The 17,629-nt window shown below is 45.8% G+C and overlaps 1 protein-coding gene across 1 annotated transcript in view; it reads right to left on the bottom strand.

Moving 5' to 3' along the window:
* The window catches only part of UNC79 (unc-79 homolog, NALCN channel complex subunit), a 438,710-nt gene that overhangs the window by 287,534 nt on the left and 133,547 nt on the right, over positions 1-17,629 (bottom strand). The window contains exons 11-18 of the mRNA XM_063947577.1: positions 13,858-13,886; positions 11,142-11,377; positions 10,233-10,404; positions 9,490-9,720; positions 8,777-8,967; positions 7,814-7,937; positions 1,415-1,555; positions 455-676 (exon numbers count right to left, since the gene is read on the bottom strand). Of these exons, the coding sequence (XP_063803647.1) occupies positions 455-676; positions 1,415-1,555; positions 7,814-7,937; positions 8,777-8,967; positions 9,490-9,720; positions 10,233-10,404; positions 11,142-11,377; positions 13,858-13,886 (1,346 nt within the window). The remainder of the gene's footprint in view (positions 1-454; positions 677-1,414; positions 1,556-7,813; positions 7,938-8,776; positions 8,968-9,489; positions 9,721-10,232; positions 10,405-11,141; positions 11,378-13,857; positions 13,887-17,629) is intronic.

The following is a 17,629-nucleotide window of genomic DNA, read 5'->3' as shown; positions in this document are numbered from 1 at the left end:
TGTTTTTCTTACCACTCCCCGAAAATGTCTGGAAACGGTGAGTATCTGCCCCGGAACGCCTCCCGCCTGCCCATCTTCTTGCGATCGCCGCTGTGATCACATTTGTTGCTGGCGGCGCCTTTGCCCGGCGACGATCATCGCCAGGCAACGATGCGTGTGCGCAATCGTCCACCGCGCATGCGCATTTCCGACCCGTTCACTGCGTGCGAACGGGTCGGAATGACCCCCAAAGTCCATTGGTTTTAGGCTCCAGCAATTGGTAAATATTGCCAATGACATACTTATAGGCAGAACTGTAAGCTTAAACTCTACTTATAACAAAATATCACCCTTTATTACTCTGCTGCCAGAAAATGATGACCCCAAACTGGCTGGATCCCTCCATACAAACTCAAGCAGTCATTTTCCAAAGTGTGCAAATCCCCAGGATTGCTCGCTCATGTGTGCGCTGTACCTGCTTCAGGATGAGATCAAACATAAGGATGAAACAGTTCAGATTCATCTCGTCGTCATCGCAGTCGAAGTCAATGGTTCTGCCAGCAGGATGGCTGTAGTTCTTAAAGGGACTCCGGAAAGGGCTGCGCATGGGGCTGCGGAAAGGACTATGAAAGGGACTAGGGAAAGGGCTCAGCATACTGTGCAAAACACGTCGCCCCGGATCTGATGCAATGCTGCCCTGCAAGAGACATAGAATGCAACAATTACACAGTCTTGTATTCAGTTCTGGAACCATCCCAGTATGCTATAAGAGCTGCAAGAGACAGTCTATCGCAGTGCTTAATGAGCCATTAAACCCCAAACTTTACAGACATGAGCCAGTGCCTTTTTAACAAGTATCAGGGGGGTACTTGTGCCGCCACAATAACTCTTCCACATTTGATATATCAGGACGATGCTTTTCATCTCTTACGTATCTCTTATGTTCTTAAGACATTCCTGCCCAAACATTTTTAATTTCTACAATTTTTTCTTTTTTTTAAATGTAAAAGAGACTAGTACAATAATCAATTTGGTATATAAGCCATGTCATTATCACTGTGATATATGTTGACAAAAATATCACCCGAGAAACACTTAAGACTGTCTGTGGAACATTTACTAGGCCAAGGCTTTTGCAAGCCGCTGCTTCTTGGTGGTTTTAACCCCAAAATTTGATATGACAATTATATTAAGATCAAAACACAGCCCTGCTTAGTAAATGTATCTCTTAGACCCCCAAAGAGAATAATAGTCAGCGCAGGTCAGTATCTGTTATCAGGCATCAAGCCGTGTTATACATAGACACCCCTGCTGCAGAGCTGGAAATAACAGGAGAGACCGCGGAAGGGTTATGCGGGCATTGAAGCGCTAACAGATAGCACTTCATCATGCAGGAAACATGGACATGAAAGAGAAATGCTACTTTCTGGCTTACCCTGTGACTGGGGACATTTCCTGAAAGTTCTGTGACCCGCACTTTCTTCTGATTGGCCAACTCCTTAACCGAGTTCACTCCATCAGAAAACATGCTGATCAGCAGCTGGAGAGGGACCACTATATCCAGCTCTGACAGGACCTTTGAGATGAACACAGAAAGGAAATATATAAACAAAAGCTGAAAATACAGGTCTAGTCACAGGATCTATCATACGTTGGGGCAGATGTATTAACCTGGAGAAGGGATAAAGAAATGATAAAGCAGTGATAAGCGCAAGGTGATAACACACCAGCTAAAAAAAAGACAGGTAGGAGCTGACTGGCTGGTGCGTTATATAACCTTACATTTAGCCCTGTTTTATCACTTTGTTATCCCCTCTCCAGGCTCAATACACCTGCTCCTTTATGTGACGCATGCAAATCATATAAGCTACTGTAGATTACTCCATGCAGACCTTCCAAACCAAGCTTCTGCTTCTATCACTCTAGAAGACTTTGCTTTGATGATGTTGAAGAATTTCTTTTCTAATGTTACGAATAATGCCACCAACAGTGCCACCAAAGCCCTCTAGTTGAAGGCCAATGGCAGTCCTTCAAATGTGGTATTGTAAAAATAAGAATTTACTCACCGGTAATTCTATTTCTCGTAGTCCGTAGTGGATGCTGGGTACTCCGTAAGGACCATGGGGAATAGACGGGCTCCGCAGGAGACTGGGCACTCTTAAAAGAAAGATTAGGTACTATATCTGGTGTACACTGGCTCCTCCCTCTATGCCCCTCCTCCAGACCTCAGTTAGGGAAACTGTGCCCGGAAGAGCTGACATTACTAGGAAAGGATTTGGAATCCAGGGTAAGACTCATACCAGCCACACCAATCACACCGTACAACTTGTGATAACTATACCCAGTTAACAGTATGAACAACAACTGAGCCTCATTCAACAGATGGCTCATAACAATAACCCTATAGTTAAGCAATAACTATATACATGTATTGCAGAAAGTCCGCACTTGGGATGGGCTCCCAGCATCCACTACGGACTACGAGAAATAGAATTACCGGTGAGTAAATTCTTATTTTCTCTGACGTCCTAGTGGATGCCGGGTACTCCGTAAGGACCATGGGGATTATACCAAAGCTCCCAAACGGGCGGGAGAGTGCGGATGACTCTGCAGCACCGAATGAACAAACTCAAGGTCCTCCTCAGCCAGGGTATCAAACTTGTAGAATTTTGCAAAAGTGTTTGATCCCGACCAAGTAGCAGCTCGGCAAAGTTGTAAAGCCGAGACCCCTCGGGCAGCCGCCCAAGAAGAGCCCACCTTCCTCGTGGAATGGGCTTTTACTGATTTAGGATGCGGCAGTCCAGCCGCAGAATGTGCAAGTTGAATCGTGCTACAGAACCAGCGAGCAATAGTCTGCTTTGAAGCAGGAGCACCCAGCTTGTTGGGTGCATGCAGGATAAACAGCGAGTCAGTTTTTCTGACTCTAGCCGTCCTGGAAACATAGATTTTCAGGGCCCGGACTACGTCCAGCAACTTGGAATCCTCCAAGTCCCGAGTAGCCGCAGGCACCACAATAGGTTGGTTCAAATGAAACGCTGATACCACCTTTAGGAGAAATTGGGGACGAGTCCTCAATTCTGCCCTGTCCATATGGAAAATCAGATATGGGCTTTTACAGGACAAAGCCGCCAATTCTGACACACGCCTAGCTGAGGCCAAGGCCAACAGCATGACTACCTTCCACGTGAGATACTTCAACTCCACGGTCTGAAGTGGCTCAAACCAGTGGGATTTTAGGAAATCCAACACAACGTTGAGATCCCACGGTGCCACTGGAGGCACAAAAGGGGGCTGAATATGCAGCACTCCCTTAACAAACGTCTGAACTTCAGGCAGTGAAGCCAGTTCTTTTTGAAGGAAAATAGACAGGGCCGAAATCTGGACTTTAATGGATCCCAATTTTAGGCCCATAGTCACTCCTGACTGTAGGAAGTGCAGAAATCGACCCAGCTGAAATTCCTCTGTTGGGGCCTTCCTGGCCTCACACCAAGCAACATATTTTCTCCATATGCGGTGATAATGTTTTGCTGTCACATCCTTCCTAGCTTTTATCAGCGTAGGAATTACTTCATCTGGAATGCCCTTTTCCATTAGGATCCGGCGTTCAACCGCCATGCCGTCAAACGCAGCCGCGGTAAGTCTTGGAACAGACAGGGCCCCTGCTGTAGCAGGTCCTGTCGGAGCGGCAGAGGCCAAGGGTCCTCTGAGATCATTTCTTGTAGTTCCGGGTACCAAGTTCTTCTTGGCCAATCCGGAACGATGAGTATAGTTCTTACTCCTCTCTTTCTTATTATCCTCAGTATCTTTGGTATGAGAGGAAGAGGAGGGAACACATAAACCGACTGGTACACCCACGGTGTCACTAGAGCGTCCACAGCTATCGCCTGAGGGTCCCTTGACCTGGCGCAATATCTTTTTAGCTTTTTGTTGAGGCGGGACGCCATCATGTCCACCTGTGGCCTTTCCCAACGATTTACAAACAGCTTGAAGACTTCTGGATGAAGTCCCCACTCTCCCGGGTGGAGGTCGTGCCTGCTGAGGAAGTCTGCTTCCCAGTTGTCCACTCCCGGAATGAACACCGCTGACAGTGCTAGCACGTGATTCTCCGCCCATCGAAGAATCCTTGTGGCTTCTGCCATCGCCATCCTGCTTCTTGTGCCGCCCTGTCGGTTTACATGGGCGACCGCCGTGATGTTGTCTGACTGAATCAGCACCGGTTGGTTTTGAAGCAGGGGTTCTGCTTGACTTAGGGCATTGTAAATGGCCCTTAGTTCCAGAATATTTATGTGTAGGGAAGTCTCCTGACTCGACCACTGTCCTTGGAAGTTTCTTCCCTGAGTGACTGCCCCCCAACCTCGGAGGCTTGCATCCGTGGTCACCAGGACCCAGTCCTGAATGCCGAATCTGCGGCCCTCGAGAAGATGAGCACTCTGCAGCCACCACAGCAGAGACACCCTGGCCCTCGGGGACAGGGTGATCAACCGATGCATCTGAAGATGCGATCCGGACCACTTGTCTAACAGATCCCACTGAAAGATCCTTGCATGGAACCTGCCGAAGGGAATTGCTTCGTAAGAAGCTACCATCTTTCCCAGGACTCGCGTGCAGTGATGCACCGACACCTGTTTTGGTTTCAGGAGGTCCCTGACCAGAGATGACAATTCCTGGGCCTTCTCCTCCGGGAGAAACACCTTCTTCTGTTCTGTGTCCAGAATCATGCCCAAGAACAGCAGACGCGTCGTAGGAATCAGCTGCGACTTTGGGATATTCAGAATCCAGCCGTGCTGTTGTAGCACTTCCCGAGATAGTGCTACTCCGACTAACAACTGCTCCTTGGACCTTGCCTTTATAAGGAGATCGTCCAAGTACGGGATAATTATAACTCCCTTCTTTCGAAGGAGTATCATCATTTCGGCCATTACCTTGGTAAATACCCTCGGTGCCGTGGACAGACCAAACGGCAACGTCTGGAATTGGTAATGACAGTCCTGTACCACAAACCTGAGGTACTCCCGGTGAGGTGGGTAAATGGGGACATGTAGGTAAGCATCCTTGATGTCCAGTGACACCATAAAATCCCCCTCTTCCAGGCTTGCAATAACCGCCCTGAGCGATTCCATTTTGAACTTGAACTTCCTTATATAAGTGTTCAAGGATTTCAAATTTAGAATGGGTCTCACCGAACCGTCTGGTTTCGGTACCACAAACATTGTGGAATAGTAACCCCGTCCCTGTTGAAGGAGGGGAACTTTGATTATCACCTGCTGAAGGTACAGCTTGTGAATTGCTGCCAGTACTACCACCCTTTCCTTGGGAGCAGCTGGCAAGGCTGATTTGAGGTAACGGCGAGGGGGAGACGCCTCGAACTCCAGCTTGTATCCCTGAGATACCACTTGTAGAACCCAGAGATCCACCTGTGAGCGAACCCACTGGTCGCTGAAGTTCCGGAGACGCGCCCCTACCGCACCTGGCTCCACCTGTGGAGACCCAGCGTCATGCGGTGGACTAAGTGGAAGCAGGGGAGGATTTTTGTTCCTGGGAACTGGCTGTCTGGTGCAGCTTTTTCCCTCTCCCCCTGCCTCTGGGCAGAAAGGAAGCACCTTTGATCTGCTTGCCTTTCTGAGGCCGAAAGGACTGTACCTGATAGTACGGTGCTTTCTTAGGTTGTGAGGGAGCCTGAGGTAAAAATGTCGATTTCCCAGCTGTTGCTGTGGATACGAGGTCCGAGAGACCATCCCCAAACAATTCCTCACCCTTATAAGGCAAAACCTCCATGTGCCTTTTAGAATCAGCATCACCTGTCCACTGCCGGGTCCATAATACCCTCCTGGCAGAAATGGACATTGCATTAATTCTAGATGCCAGCCGGCAAATATCCCTCTGTGCATCCCTCATATATAAGACGACGTCTTTAATATGCTCTATGGTTAGCAAAATAGTATCCCTGTCGAGGGTATCAATATTATCTGACAGGGTATCAGACCACGCTGCAGCAGCACTACACATCCATGCTGAAGCAATTGCAGGTCTCAGTATAGTACCTGAGTGTGTATACACAGACTTCAGGATAGCCTCCTGCTTTCTATCTGCAGGCTCCTTTAAGGCGGCCGTATCCTGAGACGGCAGTGCCACCTTTTTTGATAAGCGTGTGAGCGCCTTGTCCACCCTAGGGGATGTTTCCCAACGCAACCTGTCCGTTGGCGGGAAAGGGTACGCCATTAGTAACCTCTTAGAAATCACTAATTTCTTATCTGGGGAACACTACGCTTCTTCACACAATTCATTTAACTCATCAGATGGGGGAAAAGTCACTGGCTGTTTTTTCTCCCCAAACATAATACCCTTTTTAGTGGTGAGCGGGTTAATGTCAGAAATGTGCAACACATTTTTCATTGCCGTAATCATGCATCGGATGGCCCTTGTGGACTGTATATTTGTCTCATCCTCGTCTACACTGGAGTCAGACTCCGTGTCGACATCTGTGTCTGCCATCTGAGGTAGCGGGCGTTTTTGAGCCCCTGATGGCCTCTGAGACGCCTGGGCAGGCGCGGGCTGAGATGCCGGCTGTCCCAAAGCTGTTACGTCATCGAACCTTTTATGCAAGGAGTTGACACTGTCGGTTAATACCTTCCACATATCCATCCACTATGGTGTCGGCCCCGCAGGGGGGCGACATCACACTTATCGGCTCCTGCTCCGCCTCCACGTAAGCGTCCTCATCAAACATGTCGACACAGCCGTACTGACACACTGCACACACACACAGGGAATGCTCTGACTGAGGGCAGGACCCCACAAAGTCCTTTGGGGAGACAGAGAGAGAGTATGCCAGCACACACCAGAGCGCTATATAACAGAGGGATTTACACTAACACAAAGTGAATTTTCCCCCAATAGCTGCTTATATCACCTTTTGCGCCTAAATTTATGTGCCCCCCCTCTTTTTTTTACCCTTCTTGTAGTGTATACTGCAGGGGAGAGCATCCTTCCAGCGGAGCTGTGAAGAGAAAATGGCGCCGGTGTGCTGAGGGAGATAGCCCCGCCCCCTCCGCGGCGGGCTTCTCCCGCTTTTTTAATAATATTAATGGCGGGGGATTAGGCACATATACAGTTTATAACTGTATTATGTGCACATTTGCCAAAAGGTATACATTATGCAGCCCAGGGCGCGCCCCCCCCCCCCAGCGCCCTGCACCCACCAGTGACCGGAGCGTGTGGTGTGCTGTGGGAGCAATGGCGCACAGCTGCAGTGCTGTGCGCTACCTTATTGAAGACCGGAGTCTTCAGCCGCCGATTTTCTCCTGGATCTTCCGTCTTCTGGCTCTGCAAGGGGGACGGCGGCGCGGCTCCGGGAACGGACGATCGAGGTCGGGCCCTGTGTTCGATCCCTCTGGAGCTAATGGTGTCCAGTAGCCTAAGAAGCACAAGCTAGCTGCAAGCAGGTAGGTTTGCTTCTCTCCCCTCAGTCCCTCATAGCAGTGAGTCTGTTGCCAGCAGATCTCACTGAAAATAAAAAACCTAACAAATACTTTCTTTTCTAGTAAGCTCAGGAGAGCCCACTAGGTGCATCCAGCTCTGGCCGGGCACAGATTCTAACTGGGGTCTGGAGGAGGGGCATAGAGGGAGGAGCCAGTGCACACCAGTAGTACCTAATCTTTCTTTTAAGAGTGCCCAGTCTCCTGCGGAGCCCGTCTATTCCCCATGGTCCTTACGGAGTACCCAGCATCCACTAGGACGTCAGAGAAAGCTAATTCCAAACAGCCATATTGGTTTCTGGACATTGTACAAAACACGCGAATAAAGAAGAGACAGAGCTATGATAGATAAGACTCACATGCAGCCACAGCAGCGCCTGTTCCTGGACAGAAGATGGGTATCCGGTGAATCGGCAGCTGATGAAACTGAACATCTCCTCCATAGAGAACGGCAGAGGGCACATCTCAATATCAAACATTTTACTGTCAATAAAGCCAAAAATACTTTATTTAACTCCAGAAATGTGAAAGGTCGGGTGCGCACCTCTGTATGCGGAACATGGACAAACAGGAGCCTCTACTGAAAATGAAATGTATCTCATGGTGGTCTTTTCTCCATGTTGTTAAGGAGATCATTGTCTAATTTTACGTGTTTAGAAATAATTCTGTGTTAGGATAACTGGTTGACATGAATGACAGACTTTAAGCAGAAATAGGCAAACTATGGTTGGTTCCCCAGCTACACTTTACACCTTTGCAAGACTCTGGTCACCAAAGTCTATTTTAAAAGGAATTGCATATGTAAGTTCTTATGGGCAGGGCCCTCCTCCCTCTTGTTCTTTCCTAGCTCAGTCCATATCACCAGTGCTCTGCTCCTTTCAGCGGCTCGGACTCCCTTTGCTTTCTCATATGCTGAATATATGCTCACTGGGCACTGAATCTATTCACCACTGCATGCTCCTGCTAGCTTCAGCGAGTTGCCATACACTTGAACTTGTTTTCTGTGCAACCCAGTAGTTGGTGTGAAATTAATGTTTGGTACTTATGTGCTTATGCTATTGTCTGCCATTGTTTATTCTACTCATACTATGTTACCCTATTACCATTTACTATGTTTAAGATACATGGTGGTGCCTTATAAATAAAAAAATATAAAGTATAATAATAATTTCCATAAGAAATATCTCCCACCTAATTTAAACTTACTTAACCATAATATATTACTCTTTTTATAAATAGTTTTTTTTATTCGGAATTCTGGTTGACCATAGGAGAACTCAACACCACCCATGGCTCCAGTCCCAAAGTCCTATCCTACTGACCTGAGGACCTCCCGGAATTCTTTTAGCTGAGCGTCTGGCACTTCCGTCCTAATGGCCTCCAGCCACTCCGGCATGATACACTCCCAGATGGGCTGGTTTATTACATTATAAGGGATAAGGCACAGAATTCTATTGAGACCTTCCTTCAGCTGGGTGACTGTACTGCATGACTTGTCCCAATATCCACCAACCTGAGGACACAAGACAAAGGGATTTTTACCACACTGGAAAAAAGAACAGCTCCAATTATTTTTCCTAAAAATGTTTATCTTTGAAATCTGTGATTTATTTTATATAAAAAAAAATGAAGTAAGGGAAACAACAGTATCACCGTAATATAAAACCAGTAACCCCAATGTAATGAGTCTCCTGCCCCCAGTTAGCAGAACAATGGGGCTTTCAATTCTCAGTACCTATCTTTATAATTTAGAGTTACTGGAGTCCTTCCTTAAGTAATGAAACTGGATATATGGTTCCCAGCAAAGAGTAATTCAGAATTCACTGAATATGGATAGATAGATAGATAGATAGATAGATAGATAGATAGATAGATAGATAGATAGATAGATAGATAGATAGATAGATAGATAGATAGATAGATAAAACCATACAGATTCATCTTTCCTGGGTTTTAGAGTGACATCAGAATGAACCATGAGCTGCGTTGATATCAGAGAGGTTATGCACAAAATACCGTCAGGTACAGCAATTACCCTGGCAAACTCCATAGGTTTTGGTAGCAGGCACATCACCATGACATCAAAGCGGATGTCACAAACTGTTTTCAGCCACTTGGTGACAAACTGGGGTTTGAGCTTCTCGACCAAACTGCCAACTTCATCGTCCATCATGTAGGCTGTAGAATGAAACCACTGGAAAACCATGCTGACCAATCGAGCCAGACTCTCCGTCGGCGTGTTTTCGCTAGGAGTGCAGAGGCTGACCTGTTACACGGGCCAAATATGAACAATCAATAATTCCACCATAACTTGTCTGATACTTGCAGATTCAGAACTGCTACATTAACAGCCAGAAGCTTGTGATGTACAAACACAGTGATCATCACAAACCAACCTTCTGTCAAACATGGGGGAAACGTGTGCAATGTTTGTGGTCGGGACATGGTCGAAAAGGATGAGGCACAATCGAAAAAAACCCACTATTTGGCTCATTTACCAATGAGCGATAAAACTCGTTGTGAAGGATAAAACTCATTGTGTATGATAAATGGTGCTCCAGCCAATCAGCTCCTGTTATTTTTCAAACACATGACAGTTAGATGCTGAACACATGACCGTTAGGAGCCGACTGGCTGGAGCACTATTTATCATACACAATGAGTTTTAGCCTTCACAACAAGTTTTAGCAAGCATTGATAAATGAGCCCTTATGTATTATGTCATTTAGCGGTAATCGTCATTTCTATTGAATGAGTAAAAAAAGAAAGTGATCTCACCAGAAACCAGATTCCAAACTGACTCAGCAGACGCTGATCATGTTTATCGTCATCTTTGTTATCAAAGTCAGTGTTGTCTAACGAGTGATGTGACGAGGCCAAGCCCATCTGCCTCCTGCGGTTCATCTCGCACTCCCGCTGCTCCGCATGATACTCGGCTTCCTTAAGTAAGCTGGAGAATCATGTAATAAACGTAAGTCATTGCAAAATCATCTAGACTAGGTACTAGGTGTCGTCTAGCCAGAGACACCTGCATGTGTACCAGGAGTTATCCCAAAGTGATACGACAAGTCAATAAAGAACATTGGGGCAGATTTATTAAGCCTGGTGAAGTGATAAAGTGGAAGGTGATACTGCACTAGCCAGTCAGCTGATTGGCTGGTGCGTTATCACCTTCCACTTTATCACTTCACCAGGCTTAATAAATCTGCCCCATTATTACAGTAATACAACTGAGAACTAAACAAATTCTTTTTGAGATGACTTCTGTTACTTCTCAATCTCAGTTGGTCAAAAACTCTACATTAACGGAACTCTAACTTGTCCTAGATATGTCCTGTGTCCATCTGGTCTGTGTGCCCACACAAAGGCCCAGATTTATCAAGCCTTGGAGAGTGATAAACTGCATGGTGCTAAAGTACCAATCAATCAACTCCTAACTGTCATTTTTCAAACACAGCCTGTAACATGACAGTTAGGAGCTGATTGGATGGTACGTTATCACCGTGCAATTTTTCACTCTCCAAGGCTTGATAAATCTGACCAAAGTTTTTATAGGCTAGAATTGGAATAAATGCTAACATCATGCCCACTGCTGGAGTTGGTGATGCTGAGTGTGTAGTATAGCTGTACTTTGTGGTTAGGATGTTGGTGGGGCTATACCACAACTACTGTGGGAACAATTATTACCTAATTACTGCTTCCACGGCACACACCAGCTCCTCTGCACCACACTCCCGCGTGTTGATAGGAGGCGGGGAGGTCTGGAACAAGTGGGACTCGGCTGAGGATGCTGCGCCAACCTCGTTGCTATGGTGATAGGAGTGACAGCGTTTGCAGTATCGCACAGGCCGGTTTCCGTGGCGATCACAGCACCCCGCAGAGAAGCATGTCACTACAGCTCTCCTTACATGCGAGCTGCAGTTCTGAAAGAAAAGTGATAGCTGAGAAGAATTAATTATTCACAGCAATTAATGTATAACCATCGGGGAGGATTACCAGCGCTTCTGCTAAATACTGGGAGCCACAATGCGCATCCAGACTTGTTTTTTTATAATGAACGATAATTGGGAGAGTGACTACATTCTCTGGGGGAAGCATTTTTCCCCATGCACTCTAGAGGGTAAATTTACTAACAGCTCTAACAATGAAAAGTGGTGATGTTGCCCAAAGCAACCAATCAGATTCTGCATATCATTTCTCTATTGCCTCCTAGAAAATGATAGACAGAATCTGATTGGTTGCTATGGGCAACATTACCACTTGTTTTTAGAACCTTTAGTAAATTTACCCCAAGGTTTCCAGTGCAGCAGAAAGATAAATCATGGTGTTGGCATACTGATGGATGTCTAATGTATGATATGTGGGGTAAATGTAATCCACGATCCTGACCGCCGGGATTCCGAACGATCAGGGACGTAGGAGAGGTGAACCGCACATGTGAGGGGGGTTAGATTCACATTGCAGGCGAGGGTTAGGTTAGGCTGCAGGGACGGGTTGTTAGCTTCAGACTGCAGGAGGGGGAGGGTTAGATTTGGGTGGGGTGTGTTCAAACTGAAACCTAAATTGCAGTGTAAAAATAAAGCAGCCAGTATTTACCCTGCACAGAAACAATATAACCCACCCAAATCTAACTCTCTCTGCACATGTTATATCTGACCCCACCCCCCTCCCCTGCAGTGCACATGGGGGGTAATTCCAAGTTGATCGCAGCAGGAAACTTTTTAGCAGATGGACAAAACCATGTGCACTGCAGGGGGGGGGGCAGCTATAACATTTGCAGAGAGAGTTAGATTTGGGTGGGTTATTTTGTTTCTGTGCAGGGTAAATACTGGCTGCTTTATTTTTACACTGCAATTTAGATTGCAGATTGAACTCACCACACCCAAATCTAACTCTCTCTGCACATGTTATATCTGCCTCCCCTGCAGTGCACATGGTTTTTGCCCAGTTGCTAACTAAATTCCTGCTGCGATCAACTTGGAATTACCCCCATGGTTTTGCCCATTAGCTAACAAATTTGCTGCTGCAATCAGATCTGAATTAGGCCCTACATTATCTGTGCGAGAACTGGATGCGGTACACTGTGACTCCCAATTGTAATTATGCAGTATCATGTAGCAACTGAACAATGGGGGTAATCTCTGCGTTCTGGTGGACACCAGGTAATTTGTACTTGAGCTTTGTACCTCTCTAAGCAACCCAGATGGCGTCCTTGCATGCGGAAGGGTGTTTGTAGAGAAGCCGCACAAATAATGTTTTACAATGGCTGGAATGAGGTGATCATCGGGGGTTACTAACTTTACACATGATTTGCCACAGGTACAGCACAAGCATGCAAAACTGATAAGCCGGATGTGTGCGCCCAATATTTACATGAAATGGAGAGCAAGCTCACTGGACAAAACTGGTGCCAATAATTTTTCATGTGTGGAGTCGTCACAGAGCCTTTTACAAGTGCAAAATGAATCACGTTGTATGTCTGGTCTGGAGAGGGGTCTGTAGGCCACAGTGTCACTGGGAAGGGGACGCAGTGGGAATGCTGCACAGAGCTGAGCTCTGACAACCAATATAATGGCAGGCAGAAAAAGCTGACCCATGAATGAGGAACAACACTTTTCTCCACTTATTCATCTGAAACTAATACGCCCTACACACTGGCCGATATTCCTCAAAGATATGAACGATCTCGTTCCTTAATGAACAAGATACCGTTCATATCTTTCAGTGTGGAGTCACCTGCGATGAACGATGCGCGGCCCCGCGCTCGTTCATCGCTGGTTCCCCGTCGGCTGTGCATGCAGGCCAATATGGACGATCTCGTCCATATTTGCCTGCACTTCAATGGAGCCGTGTGACGGGGGGAGTGAAGAAACTTCACTCCCCCCCGCCGGGTCACCCGTCGGCCGTTTCCGCCGTCGGGCAGCTCGGCGGCGGATCTTTATATGTGTAGGGCCCATTAGGGTCTTTTTACTAAGCATCTGGTTCTACAACCCGGCGCTTCCCATTGTGTTTATGCCTGAAACTTAAAAGGGCAATAATTTTACTAGCATAACACAGCTAGTAAAAGCACTGCCCTTTTAAGTTTCGGGCATAAACACGATCGGAAGCGCCAGGTTGTAGAACCCGATGCTAAGTAAATAAACCCCTAAAGGTCAAACACAAAATAAAATCTTTATACTAAATCCTGTGATTCTATGACCTTTACCATAAATCTGCTTTTGCATGGTCATTGACCATGCGCTGACCTCTCAATTTTTCTGCACCTCGTAAATGACCTCCGGTATCTTTATAGAAAAATGAGGTATGTTTTGTGGCAGAATAGTGACAATGATTACAGACCACAGACAGGCACTTCACGGCATGATTGGGTGAAAACACCAACGAAAAAGCTGATCCGTCTTACCTTTTTCTGACATATGGCTGAAATCTCAGCTGCATGAGATATGTACACAAAACTCAATATACAGGTCTATTCCAGCAGGCCAAAAAATGACATGAGCTATAGCATGGGTCTTCAACCTGCGACCCTCCAGCTGCTGTGGAACTACACATCCCAGCATGCCCTGCCTCAGTTTTAGCATACCTTAATAGCAAAACTGTGGCAGGGCATGCTGGGATGTGTAGTTTCACAGCAGCTGGAGGGCCACAGGATGAAGACCCATGAGCTATAGAATACCATCTCCCTACATAACACTTCAAGTACCAACCAATCAGCTAATAGCCGTCATTTTTCAAACACAGCCTGTAACATGGCAGCTAGGAGCTGATTGGTTTATACTTTATATCTCTCCACTTTACCTTTATCCAAGCTTTGATAAATCTCCCCCTTGGAGTGGTACAGTACATAGTACTACAGCCCTAACATAACAATATACTTGCCTAGCACATAGCAGCTCTTGTCAGCCCAGCACACGCTGCTAAGTGCTCTGCTGCAGTGTATCCATGGAGTCGCCTTAATGTACTATTTTTTCTAAGGGTGCATGACTACGCCTCCTGTGATTAGGCCACGCCCCCAAAAAAGCACATAGGCCCAGCCAGGCTCTCTACTGGCCTGCTCAAGGCAGCAAAACAGAGGACCCCAAGAACAATTGCTATGCTCTACCTGAATATACTGTAGCTACAAGGGCCATTGGTACACTCTTCTGCCCCACATACAAAATACAAGTATGTACTAAGAACTTCATGCAACACACATTGTGCTGGCCCGCTGTCCATACATAAATAGGAAGAGATGCTGAGAATCACCTCACACATTAAGAACAATGGTACAATTCAATAATCAATATTTATCAATAATCACATTTGCAGCGCATTCTGGCATGATATTTGCGCCCAAAATCGTATTGCAATATGCAATTATACCGCAGGAATGTATCAATGGACACACGCATAGACAGTGGCTCTGATGTGATCACTCCTGTGTCGGGACTCCTGCACACCCATTCACCCATTGCCAAGGAGGGTTTTGGAGGAAACCTCTCCCGGTGATTGTAGCCCATAGGCTGCAGCAGTACAATGCCATCTTCAGATGGCGTTAGCTGAAGTGACCAAACTCCGCTTGCTAAATCTGACAGCATCACATCCCTCGTAGAAACCTATAGACGCTGCGGCTGCTGTCGGATATGGAAGGCCCCCTGGAGATATTGAGAGATATCTGCAGCTGTCTCTCCATCATACACTGGGGTGATACTAAATACTTGCGTGTATCCCCCAAAAATGGGTGTTTTCTGGGAATGTCACAAATAATGGTAAATAGGGGGTAATTCTGAGTTGATCGCAGCAGGAACTTTGTTAGCAGTTGGGCAAAACCATGTGCACTGCAGGGGAGGCAGATTTAACAATGCAGAGAGAGTTATGGGCCCTACACACTGGCCAACATGACTGCACGATATGAACGATCTCGTTCATTAATGAACGAGATAACGTTCATATCGTGCAGTGTGGAGGCTCCAGCGATGAACGATGCGCGGCCCCGCGCTCGTTCATCGCTGGTCCCCCGTCGGCTGTACATGCAGGCCAATATGGACGATCTCGTCCATATTTGCCTGCACTTCAATGCAACCGGGTGACGGGGGGAGTGAAGAAACTTCACTCCCCCTGTCACTGCCCCCCCGCCGCCGGGTCGCCCGTCGGCCGTATCCGCTGTCGGGCAGCTCGGCAGCGGATCGGCCAGTGTGTAGGGCCTATTAGATTTGGGTGGGTTATTTTGTTTCTGTGCAGGGTAAATACTGGCTGCTTTATTTTTACAGTGCAATTTAGATTGCAGATGGAACACACCACACCCAAATCTAACTCTCTCTGTTACATCTGCCTCACCTGTAGTGCACATTGGGGGTAATTCTGAGTTGATCGCAGCCTCAAGTTTGTTAGCAATTGGGCAAAACCATGGGGGTAATTCCAGGTTGATCGCAGCAGGAAATTTTTTAGCAGTTGGGCAAAACCATGTGCACTGCAGGGGGGGACAGATATAACATGTGCAGAGAGAGATAGATTTGAGTGTGGTGAGTTCAATCTGCAATCTAATTTGCAGTGTAAAAATAAAGCAGCCAGTATTTACCCTGCACAGAAACAAAATAACCCACCCAAATCTAACTCTCTCTGCACATGTTATATCTGCCTCCCCTGCAGTGCACATGGTTTTGCCCAACTGCTACAAAATATCCTGCTGCGATCAACTTGGAATTACCCCCATAGTTTTGCCCAATTGCTAACAAACTTGCTGCTGCGATCAACTCAGAATTACCCCCCTAGGCCCCAGTGTCACTAATTTTAACATTACATTCATTTATTCACAGGATAATTAATGTTTAATAACTTTTAAGTCATCCAATTTGAATAATATATAACACAAAATTGCAAAACGATTGTTTTATTGTAAAAACATTAAAATAATAATAATAATAACAACAACATATTTTAACAAATTAGCTTGTAAATAGTTGTCTCCTGATTTTTTCATTTTTTTCCTGCTATTTTAAGTGAAATTGGAAGTGATAAAATGAATGACTTGTAACAAACATCCATGTATTAGCCATTATGTCTTATATGGATTTTTGACAGTTTTATTAATATCTCAGGAAATTCATTTTCTGGTAACCGGGACAGTGGCAATAGACCAATGTATGTCATTTATTAACAGGCAGTTTCTCTGAAAAATACCAATCAATACATCATGTCAAGGGATCTGATAACAGTGGTTTCCTGTAACACTGACAAAATGAGGTTGGGGTATAAGATATTGGGGGAGATTTAATAGGGTGTAAGAATCAGAAACTGAGAGGTTTGGGGAGATTTCTCCTGTTTTTTTTAAAAGTGGCAATCATTTAAATGGCAAAATCAGGTTGATTTTGCCGGGTAAATGATTGCCACTTTAAAAAAACAGGAGAAATCTCCCAAATTCTCTCGCTTTCTGATTCTCACACCCTATTACATTTCCCCCCTTATCAGCATGAAGAACAGTTATGAAAATAAGTAATAATGGCCTAATTACATGCTAACCTCTTTAACATTATTCTGGACAAATGTATAATGTTTCATTGTGGTGGTCAGTCCACTCCTGTATGATGTAAAAAGAATACTGAAGAAATCTATACTGAATTATCACATATCACCTGGAACTTCCAACTATTGTGGGGGGGGGGTTTGCTTGTATGTTTTAGATTTTTGCTGTCCCTTTTATTTTTTTATTGAGATTTTCAATGCGTAAAATGGGGGTGATTTAGGCTTGTTAGCAAACCAAAAAAGTATGCAATTGGACAAACCCATGTGCACTGCAGGTGGGCAGATGTAACATGTGCAGAGAGAGTTAGATTTGGGAGGGTTACATTGTTTCTGTGCAGGGTAAATACTGGCAGCTTAATTTCTACACAATTTAGATTTCAGTTTGACTACACCCCACCCAAATCTAACTCTCTCTGCACATGTTACATCTGCCCCACCTTCAGTGCAGCATGGTTTTTCCTGATTGCTTACTTTTTTGGTTTGCTAACAAATCTGAAAAAGGCCCAATGGGACTAATTCAAGGTTGTTTGCAAAAGCGAAATCTTCCTCTAATGGACATAACCATGTGAACTGAGGGGGGGCAGATGTAACATGTGCAGAGAGAGTTCTATTTGTGTGGGGTGTGTTCAAACTGAAATCTAAATTGCAGTGTAAAAATAAAGCAGCCAGTATAA

The sequence above is a fragment of the Pseudophryne corroboree genome, chromosome 12 (genome assembly GCF_028390025.1).
Source record: "Pseudophryne corroboree isolate aPseCor3 chromosome 12, aPseCor3.hap2, whole genome shotgun sequence".
NCBI lineage: Eukaryota > Metazoa > Chordata > Amphibia > Anura > Myobatrachidae > Pseudophryne > Pseudophryne corroboree.
This window is presented reverse-complemented; position numbering and strand designations above follow the sequence as displayed.